Source organism: Populus alba, chromosome 3 (assembly GCF_005239225.2).
Source record: "Populus alba chromosome 3, ASM523922v2, whole genome shotgun sequence".
Taxonomy (NCBI): domain Eukaryota; kingdom Viridiplantae; phylum Streptophyta; class Magnoliopsida; order Malpighiales; family Salicaceae; genus Populus; species Populus alba.
Genome location: NC_133286.1, coordinates 8989479 through 9002238, shown reverse-complemented (window position 1 = coordinate 9002238; position 12760 = coordinate 8989479). Strand labels below are relative to the sequence as shown.

Sequence of the window (12760 nt, the reverse complement as noted above, 5' to 3'; positions counted from 1 at the left end):
GTATTGAATGAAGAAATCAATTAACAAGTTCAAGACGCAAAGCAAGTGAAGACTTAGTTTTTAAGTGTTTATTTTAGTACTTAAATGTAAATCTTTATATCATACTTGATAGCATAAATTAAAATGAATGTGCACATTTCACTTTGCATGCATTTGAAAATAATTGATAAAACGATTCTAAGAATTCTTGAGGGTTAAAATTGATAAATCTGAAATTCTACATGAACTAATCGATCGTTTGATGATACTAAATGAACTAGTCAACCGTTTGTTAATACATGATGAACACATGTGAATTTACAAAAATTGGTTGATCAATTGGCTTTATCAATCTGAATCGGTCAATTATTTGAGTTAGAGCTAACATAATTGCCCCTTGTCTTTAGGCTAAAGTGTTTTTTTTAAGGGTATTTTTTTGTTGATCTTTAGGTCACATATTAATATTTGATGTATTTTGATGATAATAATTAAATAAAAATGAACTAATAACATGCCTGGATGAAATTAAATTTAAACAGGTTTATATGAAATTCACATCAACAAGCATAAGGTATTGAATGAAGAAATTAATTAACAAGTTCAAGACGCAAAGCAAGTGAAGACTTAGTTTTTAAGTGTTCATTTTAGTACTTAAATGTAAATCTTTATATCATACTTGATAGCATAAATTAAAATAAATGTGCACATTTCACTTTGCATGCATTTAAAAATAATTGATAAAACGATTCTAAGAATTCTTGAGGGTTAAAATTGATAAATCTGGAATTCTACATGAACTAATCGATCGTTTGATGATACTAAATGAACTAGTCAACCGTTTGTTAATACATGATGAACACATGTAAATTTACAAAAAATTGGTTGATTCAATTGGTTTTACCAATCTGAATCAGTCAATTATTTGAGTTGTTAGAGAAACAATAATGACTATAAACAACTAGTTTTTCCTGGATATATATATATATATATATATATATAAACAATTGCAGAATTAGATACAAAATTTGGATATATATCATTCACAAGCTATTTTAAAAGAAAAAACAACTTCAAATAATCAATCCTATATTATAGTAATAGTAGTCCATTAAAACCTTCATATTATTGCAAAAGATTATAAATTCTCATACTTATCATATTTAATCACTTTCATACATTTTAAGTGCTATTGAGTGAACTATAAAGATATAAACTTCAATTATATTATTTATTATTTAAGAGAGTGTTGTTATATTTCAAACAATTATAATCCTTCAAGAATTCAAACAAAAAACTTGGTTAGGTACATCACTAAAATGATAAATTTTAAAGATGATATTTTTTTAAGTGGTGGAAAAAAGCTTAGTGGGGATTTATCAAGGATATTGTAGTCTTCAACTTAGATCAGTAATGAATATAATACTCAAAACTAGTTTGATATTTAAAATTTAAATATAGACTTGTCAAATCACATTAAAATTGATAAAGATTATTTAAATATAGACTTGAAAATATTATTCAAGGCGTCATTGTCATGTCTGGAGTGAGCCGGGGGTGTCGAAGAGACTTATAAAACAAACATATTGACAGCATAGAAAAACAAATATTGAGGGAGCACGAATATCTTAGATTTGACTTGTAATAATATTTAAATAGTATTTGGTTACTGTGATTCTTAAAATATTAAGAGATATAATTGTTAAAAATATGATAGAGCATTAAATAATATTTACTCTAATTTACTCATTTTTTATAACTATAACAAGTTATTAAATTCTATAAAATAATTTAATGTTTAATATTAAATAAAAAAATATTTTACAGGGATCCGAGTCCTGCTATCCCTCCCCCAGCTCGGCCGCTGGGTGTGCTGTACTAGTTTTTTCAACGAGAGCTAAAATCCACCTTGTTGTTCTGTCTGTGGAGAGAATATTACGAAATCTTTGCTTATTTTTATATGATCGATCGACAGTGAAATCAGGACATCCTGCTGCTGTCTTGGAATCACCAAAGAACGCAACTTATTAGGTAATCAATAATTTAAATAATGCGTGGTCAAACTAGCATGGTGTTTTAAGGGATTTAATTGCACAAAAGTTTATTAATAAATAATTAAACATTTCATTGCTTGTCTAAAAATGGGTTAACAAGGTTTAATTAATGAGTGGGGAAACGTCAAGGTTCTTACGAGGGATTGGGAGTCGTTAAAGATAACGCTTTTTGACGGATCAGACATAATCTTTATGTGGAGATTTTGAATATATTTGCTACAAACCAATATCATGCAGAACCCACATTAACCTTCGAAAGTTCAACAATGTGATTGCCGTAGGAAGCACCCACTCGCAATCAATTATAAATAATAATAAAAAAAACGAAGAAATAATGACTTGCACCTACCATTGTAGCAGTTTTTAAATATTAATTTAGTGCAAAAAAAATTTATTTTTTTGGAATGCAAATATAAAATAAACAAAAAATTTTAAGTGAATTTTTATAATTTTAAAATTGAACGTACAAGAAATTTCTTCTTCCGAAACTAAAAGTCATGTAAATCTGCATTTGATTAGTATTGTACAACAAAAGGAATAAAAACATAAAATGTTTAGGTCTCTATGTAGTTTTTAAATTAATTTTTATACTTGAGCAAAGAAAATAACATATCTCCTCTTGTTATTTCATTCAAAACACCACCTAATATGAGGTTTCTCAGAAGATAAAATACACTGTATTAGATAATAATATAAATCAAATTCTGATGTCTTATCTAACAACTTAAACTATTAGGTTAAGATAATTACTTGACATGATATCAGAACTTTGATGACCAAGTGGTTACGAGTTCGAATCTTACAATTCTTATTTATTTGATAAAAATTAAATACAATGTAAAATGAGTCTATGCAAGTTTCAAACCCAAAAGGTTTTCACTTGAAATGATGTGTTAGAGAATAATATAAATCATATCCTGAGACCTCACCTAACAGTTTAAGCTATTAAGTTGAGATGGTTTCTTGACACACTGAACTTCTAATATGTAAGCTATTGAATTGAGATGGTTATTTGACATACTAAACTTATAATTTGTAAATACGAATGGTGTGGTGGGAAAATAACTTGTTATAGTAAAAAAAAAAAAATTAGAAGAAATGAAGAGTTTTTATTTTTATTTTTGAATCCTACTCCTATTTATATAATGAAAATAAGAACGTTCATTCCTTTATAAACATGACTTTGAATCCTATCCTAAACATTTTGCAGTATATTTTTCCTTTCTTGGTTGGGGGATTAACAAGCTCTTCATTTGAACTTAAATTTTATTTTTATTTAAAGCTTGTTTATTTTTTTTTATTTTAAAGATGTTTTTAAAAAATAAATTTTTAATACTTTTAAATTTATTTAATATACTGATATTAAAAAAAATTAAATTAAAATATTTTCAAACAAAAAATATTTTTTAAAATAATTGTTACCTTACTAAAAAAAATTAAATATTTATTGGGGAGGGCCGGATTCTATTACAAGTTACAACCATTCATCTTTTGATTAGGTTACACACAATAATTACGATTGGTACATGCGTGGGGGACACAAAGATTCACCAGCCACCACCCGACAGAATTAACCCCTTGAGAATTTACCACCGCACTCTTCACTGACCCGGACAGTAAAATGTAACTCAATCGCTCTCTTAACTTGCGTGTGTGTAGATTTCCTATATGTATTTCTATTTCGAAACTCGTGTAAATTATGTTATATAAAAATTTAATTTTTTTTTATATTTTAGATTATTTTAATATGTTGATTTTAAAAATAATTTTTAAAAAATAAAAAAAATTATTTTAATATATTTAAGTAACAAATATATTTTAAAAGCAATCACAACCATAATCTTATACATGTTTAATAAAGCTTTAAAATTCAGAGTTGAATTTGAATGAGAATAAAATGTTATTTGAGAGATTCTATGAATTATATATAAATGATATTTTTTTTTATCTCCTTACCAAAAAAAATAGCAAACTATCATATCTTCGTTTAACTACACTGATGGGGAGATCCTTTAATAACCAGCTATAAATGATTTTAAAAACTATATATGGAGTAAAAATATTATTCCTGTATAGTAATCATTAAATAAATGGGAGTTATTAAGTATAATGGAGGCAGAAAAATCCATGGAAATCTTTCGAAAGAAAGGATCTGAAATTTTGTCACAGTTTTTTGATGCAAGCGAACCAAGGACACAGACAGATCACAGATGATCATTTTCGTTCTATCACTCTCTGCTCTCTGCCCTCCTCCCTCTCTCACCTTTTTCCCTTTTTGTAATATATTCACTACCCTCCCTCCTCTTTGCACTTGACAGAGTGTGTTATATATATATATATATATATATATATATGCTCGTTGTCTGACTTGCGCCAGGTTATACGGTGGAGATGTATAGTAACATCAACAGTTGTAAAATAATAATAATAACAACACATGCATGTAAAGTAAGGCATGATAAACACTCTGTAAAAGGTTGCCGGAATATGTACAGGGAGCTGTCGGTGGACATGCATTTGACAGTTCACACAGCCACACGCTTATATATATCATTAATAACATATGTTTTGCTTCATGAAATGAGAATTTATAAAAGTTAACTACTACAGGTCACTCCTCCCAAAAAGTTTTGGTCATATAAAGAAATTTAGTTTCGAAATATATAAAAAAAAAAAGGTTACAAGACAAAAAAAAAACAGGTAAAGTTGCAGAATTTAAGCATAGAGTTTGATCTTCTCCAAAATAAAAACAATAAGACTATTGAACACAAACACAAAAATCAGTTAATCAGATAAAAGCCAATTGATAAATAATGATAGATTTCCTAGTTATGGAGAAAATTCTTCAGATTTCCTATTAATGGAGAAAATTCTTGAAAGCCTATCACTTCATTTTGAGTATGTGGTAGCAGTTATTGAAGAATCAAAAAATTTTAGTGAGATGTCAATTGAGGAATTACAAGGTTTATTAGTAGTTAATAAGTATCGCTTGAATTTGAAGAAGTTTGTAGTAGCCAATAAAAATGCATTGTAATCTCACTTGAACTTGATGACCAAGGAGAAAATCTTAAACAAATTTGAGCACAATTAACATGGTCAAAATAGCATTGGCAAAGATAAAAAAAATAACAATTTTTATCAAAGAAAATGATACAATGGAAGAACAAATAATAGAAGTGGAGAAGATTCAAATTAGCATAACAAGTCTCAAATTCAATGCTATAAATGTTAGAATTATGGTCACTATAAAAAAGATTGTGGCTCTCATATTCAATATCATCACTCTAAAAAGTTTGGTCATTATCAATATGAGTGTTGGCTTTAAAACTCAAAAAATAAAAAAGATGCATGCCAAATTTATAAAGACTAATAAAGATGCTTTGAAGACTTTGTTTTTGCAAGCTGTAATATAAAAAATAAAAATAAAAATGTTTTTATTGATGACTTGTCATATGAACGAGAAAAATAAAAAGGAAACATTTGAAATTAAGTGAGAATTGATTAATAAAGATAAATAATAAAAAAAAAACTAAGAAAAAAAGTCAAACATGTAGCTAAGGAGAGATAAGCTATTTCTAAGTTGCTCAAAGATAAGTATGATAACCATAAATTAGAGAAGAAAAAACAATACAAGATCAATATAAGAACCATGTTGATTAACTTAATCGTAAGCATAAACATTTAATGAATAAAATGGAGCAAGAATGCATGAATGGTTCAACAAGATTCAGAAGGAACATGAAAACTTTTTATTGGCCATTGAGATGCAAAAGAGGGAACTGGAGAGCAATATTGATAAAAGATGCGAAGAGATAAAAAAACTATTTAATGGATAAAGAGAAAGCATTTGAATTAAAAAGGAGTAGCCAGCTTCCACATTTTGCTTCTCTTAGAGAAAAAGTAGAAAAAGAGTTGGAAAAAGTTGCTTTAAAAGAGAAAAAACTTAATGATGAGAAAAAAAAAAAAAAAGTTTATGGAAAATGCATCAAAACTAGTAGATGATCAAAGCCCATTTGTAATGCTAGTAAATAATGCAAATAAGTTGTTTTAGAAAAGAAGAGACTCAATGATGAGAAAAAAAATTGCTTATGAAAAATGCTACACATCTAAGAGGTTGTTTGGTAATATGGCTGCGGGTGAAATTCACTCGCAACCATGTTAATTAATGTTTGGTAACTTAAAAAAAAATGCTTTCAGTAGGTAGGACCCATATGGCATCAAAGTTTTACGAGCAGCATTTTGCTGCTTCTCGTCTAACAGTGGAGCCATGCTCCACTGTAGATGTTCACTAACGTGAACAGTTTAGTTTAGGTTTTTTTTTTTTGTAAATTCTGAAAAACCAGTGTGCTACACTGTTCACATGAAAAGTTTAGATTTTTTTTTTTGAAAAACCAATGCAATTAATTGATTTCACTCGCACTATTCACGTGAACGTGAACAATATTTTTTTTTTTTGTTAAAAAAATAGTTTAAGATGAATTAAATTTACTCATACTGTAATCTCAATTTTATTCCTGATAATATTTTACCTAATTTTATTGCATGCTCAAAAAATCATGAAAACTATAGTTCTTGTCGAATGAATTTTGTACGTAATGAAATTATAATTTTTTTTTTAAAATTGAGTTTTACTCGAAAAACTAGTATTTAATATTATTTAATAACACTACATAAATTAGAAGGATATCGCATGATGACGTAGCATTTGTGGAATTTGATTGCAATTCTAATTATGTTATTGCCGGGTCCGACCCAATTAAAAAAAATTTCAGTTTTTATTTTTATTTTAATTGTGTTTTATTCAAAAAATTAGAAGGATATCGCTTGATGACGTAACAAAAAATTTAGTTTTTGTTGTTGCGTGCTTAAGAAACCATGAAAAATATAGTCATTGTTTGATAGATTTCGTATGTGATAACATTGCATATAGTTTAATTGAATAATAAAAAATATTTGATATCAATATTATTTATTTCATGATGTAATAATAGTAGTTAAATCTACAATATTTAAATTAAAAATATTTTTAAATTATTTTATAACCTTAATTTGAAAAGTATTTTTTTTAACCTAAACACATTAAACTACTTTTTGTTCAATCTCAATTTCAACTAAAATTTTAACCAAACATATATTTTTCCAAACTAACCTCAACTAAAAGTATTTTTTATAAAATAACTTTTTTAAAACCACAACAATAACAACAACCGCAATACTAAACACACCCTAAGTAGATGATCAAAGCCCACTTGTAATGTCAATAAATAATGATCAATTATCACAAAATATTAGAAAAAAACTTACATGTATGAGTAATTATGAGATAATTAGAATCAATCAAACACTCATTTTTCTTTATTCGCATGTTGTGATCCTGTGACTTTTGAAGATGCCTTAAAAAAATAGCAAAATACTAACATTTTCCACTAAATTAAATGTGTTATTAGCAACTTTCTTTAAAAAAGAACAAGACCAGTGAGTTAACATCTCGAAGAAAAAATTAAAGGAAATATTTATTTTACACGACTCAATTCAGAATAGAAATATATAAACTTTTGTTTTTCTTTAATTAATTTTTTTAAAGATATAATATTTATTAACATACATGCAAGTTCTTATATTTCATAAAAAGAAAAATAATAAAGAAATGGTTTAATTTAGATTTAACCAACAATGGAAAAAAAAACGAAGTGGGTAACATTCATCACTCATTCATTTTTGGGCTCTGTTTGTTTTATTGAAAGTGATTTTTTAAAAATCATTTTCTAAATTTTTTTATATTTTTTTATTATTAAAAAAATTGGTTAACGAAAATATATTTTTCAGTTAAAAACAAATTTGACTTGGTTTTAAGGAAAATGTTTTTTGTTTTTTGGAAAAACACTTTACAAAAATTGCAAAAAAATAAAAAATATCATGTTATATGTTGATTATATCAAATTTGATCATCTATATTTTGTTTGCTATGTATTTTTTTTAAATCTTTTTTTTTTTTCAATTTCATCACTTAGAATTTGATTTTTATATCAACTTTAGTCCTTATTTTTTTTATTGTTATTTGTTTTCTCTTATCTTTTTTTAATTGAAATTATTTATCTATCATATTTAGTCTTTATTTTTTTATTATATTTATTTTATTTAGAATAATTTATGAAATTATATATTTTTTAATTTCATCATCTTTAAACTTTTTTATTTGTCGAATTTTATCTCTATTATTTTAATTATTATTTATTTATTTAAAATAATTTATGAAATTATATTTTTTTAATTTCATTATTCTTCAACTTATCTGTTAGAGTTAATTTTTGTTCTTTTAATAAGCTTGAAAAAAATTAAAATATTATTAAGTTATATTCAAACTTATTTTCTATGGCATAGTGAAATACTAAAAAGTGTTTTTCAATATTTTTTAAATCATTTTTATAAAAAAAATTTATTTTTCAACAAATTAGTATTTTATGCTCCCCACAATTTCACTTGTGCTTTTTTCTAAATAAATAAGCAAATAATAAAGGAGAATACTTCTTGCCTTTTGATTTTATGGCCACTCTTATGAAAGAGATTTTGCACAAAAACAAGGTTTATAGTGTTTTTTATTTTTTTTGTTTCTGCTTTTATTCGACGGCTAGGATATATTTATAAGCCAGTTTTATTATGATTATTTTTATATAGTGACTAAATAAATGATAATATAGCGTGATTTAGTCGATTTGCTGGATTAATTTATAACATGTGATTCACCTTTTTATTTTTTTATAAAATAATGTCATTATATTCTTTTTAAGAGAATGTTTAGAGATATGATGTAATCTGAGTTTAATAAAAATTTAATTTTTTATTTATTTAAATTGTGTTTGTACACTGATTTAAAAAAATAAAAAATTATTTTAATATAATTTAACATAAAAAATTATTTTAAAAAATAATTATAATTATACTATCAAATCTTAAATGATAGTATTTTAAATCATTATAAGTCCATGACTTTGGACTAACTTGTTTAATCCATCACTTCGATATGAAATGTAAGCTATATTTTATAACTTTGTACAGAGCACACCCGAGTAATAATCAGATTAACCCTTTTAACTTTTACCTTAAAGATTAATGATAGTTCTTAACAAAATTTGATCCCCAGATTTTATATTTTTTTTTTAAAAAGAAAAAGCAAAGTAGCAACAACAGGGCGAAGAAGGTTCTTTCCTGCATTAACAAAAGCCAGCACTTGCAGAAGCAAGCCAACAAGACAGCCTCTCCCTCTCTCTCTAATCTCTCTCTCTGAAACCATTCTGTATATTCTCTCTTTTCATTGTGCAAAAACCTCTCAACCTTCTGCTGCTCTATATTTTCACTACTTCTGTGACCAACTTTGATGTCTTCTATTCCAAAGGAACATGATTACATAGGCTTGTCAGAGACTCCTTCAATGGAAAAAATCTCTGACAAGCTCTCCTCTTCCTCCTCTACCCTCTCCACTGAAGAGAATATCAACAGCAACAGCACCAGCACCAATACTTCTCTCAACTTGAAAGAAACTGAGCTAAGGCTTGGCTTGCCAGGGTCTCAGTCTCCAGAGAGAAAACTAACACTACCTGCAGCTGGGGTGTCTCTTTTTGGAAAAGATATTGACACCAACAACACTAATGGTTATCCTCTTAGGTCGCTAAAGAATTTAGTGTCAGGAACTAAGAGAGGTTTCTCAGATGCCATTGTTGGGTCTTCTGGGAAATGGGTTTTCTCTGGGAGTAATGGATCTGAAGTTGATTTGGGTAAAGGAGCTATTTTGTTTTCTCCCAGAGGTGATAATGGTAATTCCCAGAAATCTTGTGTTGCAGGACCTGCAAAGAAAGATGATGTTGCTCAATCTCCAAAGCCAGTTCAAGAGAAAATCAGCCCAGTGGCTGCTGCAAATGAGAACAGCAGTGCCCCTTCTGCAAAGTAAGCTCGCTTTAATTGCCTTTCTGCTCTTCAAGTTATTTTCTTTATTGTGTTGTCTTTTGGTTTCATATGTGTTTGTTGCTGTGGCCAATCTTTAATTTCTGTGCGAATTGTGGAGAAGAGGAGGAAAACCAGACCATTAGTTCCAAGAAAATGCAGCTGTGAGCAAACCAAGCTGTATTAAAATTTGTTTTGTTTTGGCTTGGCATGGGAAACATAAATGGACTTACGAACCTCATCTTTAGCCATATTGCTGCATATAGTTCAGTTGAGTGTATTTAACTTAGTTTCTGAGAACCTTGGAATGAAAGGATTGATGTTAAGTTTAATTTCTTTTCCCTTCCTAATTGTGTGCTTCTTGGATTTATTTTCTTGTCAGTTTGGTCATTTCCTTGAATTATGTTCACCAACTGATTTCTGGTTAGAATTTTTTTCGCTTTCAAGTGGTTGATGTCTGTATATTGGATCATGCCTAACCTCTTGTTTATGGTGTCACTGTGATGTGATATTTATCATGGTTATAAATTTGCATGTTGATTGTAATAATTTTTCTCGTATGTGGTCTTCAAAGTGATTTACTCCGAAGAATTTGGGAGGTCCTTACATAAACTGATGAAAATAAGTAGTGGGTATTTCTTCTATCTTTGTGGATCTTTTGCATGCAATTTATGAAATCTTCGAGCTTGATTTTTTTTCCCCAATCAAAACAGCGTTAGCCTTTACCTTATTTGTCTTGGTCAATCAACATATCTACATGTTATGGTAACTTTGGTGAATTGCTGATCAAAAAGTTTTTGTAACAGGGCACAGGTGGTAGGATGGCCACCAATTCGCTCATTCCGGAAGAATACCATGGCCTCTAGTTTGGTGAAGAACAATGAAGATGTCGAAGGCAAATCAGGATATGGTTGCCTGTACGTAAAGGTTAGCATGGATGGTGCTCCATACCTTAGGAAGGTTGACCTTAAAACTTACAGCAACTATCTGGAACTCTCATCTGCTCTTGAAAAAATGTTCAGCTGCTTCACCATTGGTACCTTCTCTCCTCCCTCCCTCCCTCGCGCTCCTCCCTCTCTCTCTCTCTCTGCACACACAACCCTCACCCCCACCCTCACCCCAACTTGTAGGGTTCGTAGGCAAAATTTCAATAAAAAGTTACCTGCTCTATTTTGGTAAGGTCCAGAAAAGAGAGATGCCTAACTCATAATAAAAATCAAGAAAGGGGATTTTTACTCGTTAGAGCCACTGCCTGTAATGCTATACCAAAGGAAATATGATGAATAATTGGTTTTCCCATGTTATCCTGTTGTAACGAACCAATTCCATAACTGGGGATTGTAATTTTATGGTTGACTGGTGGTTTTGTCCCCTGAAAGCAGTAATGAAATATTTATAATTATTTCTAGCCCACTGCAATTTTCAGCCTACTGTCCAATTAAACTAGGTTGCCTGGTGATGTATTTACCGATATATATACCAACAGGTGTTGGAAGTTGCATTGTGAAGTTGTTGACTCCTGTTATGTATGAATGACCCAGGACAATGTGGTTCTCATGGGCTTCGAGGTCAAGATGGTCTAACTGAGAGTCGTTTGAAGGATATTCTTCATGGTTCTGAATATGTTCTCACATACGAAGACAAGGATGGTGATTGGATGCTTGTTGGTGATGTCCCTTGGGAGTAAGTGCTGTCCCCATTTATTTTAAATTAAGAGTTCAGCATTGAAGTCCTTGGATGAGTTTTTTTTCATGAGATGAAATTGCATGATTTGTTCTCTGAAAACACACTTTGATGTGGTTAACAGAATTGAACACATGTTTTGAAGCTGAATTATAGTTGATTTGATCTGGACACTTGTGGCATAAACATGCAACTTGGATCGGGAATTGCTCTTTCTTACTTGGAATGCATCGTTCAAGATCAAAATCCCATGATCGGACAATTTAACAGTTTATTGTAGCTGTAAATTGTTCCTTTCTAATTTTGTTATTGTTTGGTGTCACAGTTTATTGTAGCTGTAAATTGTTCCTTTCTAATTTTGTTATTGTTTGGTGTTACAGAATGTTTACCGCCTCGTGCAGGAGATTGAGGATCATGAAAGGTTCAGAAGCAATTGGACTTGGTAGGTATTCCAAGTTTTAATGCAACATTTAAAGCTTGTAAAATTTGTTCATCCAATTGTTTAACATGGCTGAACTCTGAACACAATTCTTTGATAAACCATTACGGTCTCGTTTTGCGGATACAGGAACTGGATTGGATGAACTTGCTAAGCTTCTGTTTGTATCGTCATATCTGAACATGTATGCATTTGCTTGAAATTGATTTTTGTCCATCTGCTTGTTTGCAGCCCCGAGGGCCATGGAGAAATGCAAGAACCGGAATTAGTAAAAAGAGTGCATGAAGTCATGAAGCTTAAGTAGGATGTTTTCTAGATTTTAAGAGAGCCTTATAGTGTGTTGAGGTGAGCTCTTTGCTCATGAAGCATGTGTTTGGAAATTTTATTTAGTGCATGGGGAAAAAAAAAAAAAAACTTTTTACTAGAGAGAGGATGTCATTGAACATGCATCCAATTTATTCTCAAGTTTGTTTACTTCACATGGTTTTCTTCTTAACTTTTCTTCTTCCACTTGTACTTTAATTTGTGTAAATGAATGGATTGCTTGTGGGTATAAAGCCTGAGCTCTCTCTCTCTCTCTCTCTGCATATGATGGAGCAGAAAACAATATGAAACAAACAATGCAGAGTATCGTAGAAAATGTTCTTGGCTCCATCCTTCCCTTCGAGAA

At 29.2% G+C, this 12760-nt stretch overlaps 1 protein-coding gene across 3 annotated transcripts; it reads left to right on the top strand.

Annotated features, from left to right (window-relative positions):
• The first annotated feature begins 9210 nt into the window (after positions 1–9210).
• LOC118037966 (auxin-responsive protein IAA27) lies at positions 9211–12647 on the top strand. Of its 3 annotated transcripts, none has more exons than XM_073408167.1 (5): positions 9211–9971; positions 10775–11004; positions 11510–11651; positions 12032–12093; positions 12220–12329. In XM_073408167.1, the coding sequence occupies exons 1-5, from the start codon at positions 9406–9408 to the stop codon at positions 12288–12290; spliced, it is 1071 nt and encodes a 356-aa protein (XP_073264268.1). In that variant the 5' UTR covers positions 9211–9405; the 3' UTR covers positions 12291–12329. The 3 variants fall into 3 exon arrangements, with proteins under 3 accessions (XP_073264268.1, XP_073264269.1, XP_034900050.1); XM_035044159.2 differs by having other exon boundaries at positions 9215–9971; positions 12322–12647; XM_073408168.1 differs by lacking the exons at positions 12032–12093; positions 12220–12329 and adding an exon at positions 11776–11973 and having other exon boundaries at positions 9212–9971.
• Positions 12648–12760: the final 113 nt, after the last annotated feature.

Coding starts and splice junctions, on each gene's coding strand:
- LOC118037966 (XM_073408167.1), top strand. CDS start 9,406: ATGTCTTCTATTCCAAAGGAACATGATTACATAGGCTTGTCAGAGACT. Junction 9,972..10,774: donor AGCAGTGCCCCTTCTGCAAA/GTAAGCTCGCTT, acceptor TTTTTGTAACAG/GGCACAGGTGGTAGGATGGC. Junction 12,094..12,219: donor TTCAGAAGCAATTGGACTTG/GTAGGTATTCCA, acceptor TTGCGGATACAG/GAACTGGATTGGATGAACTT.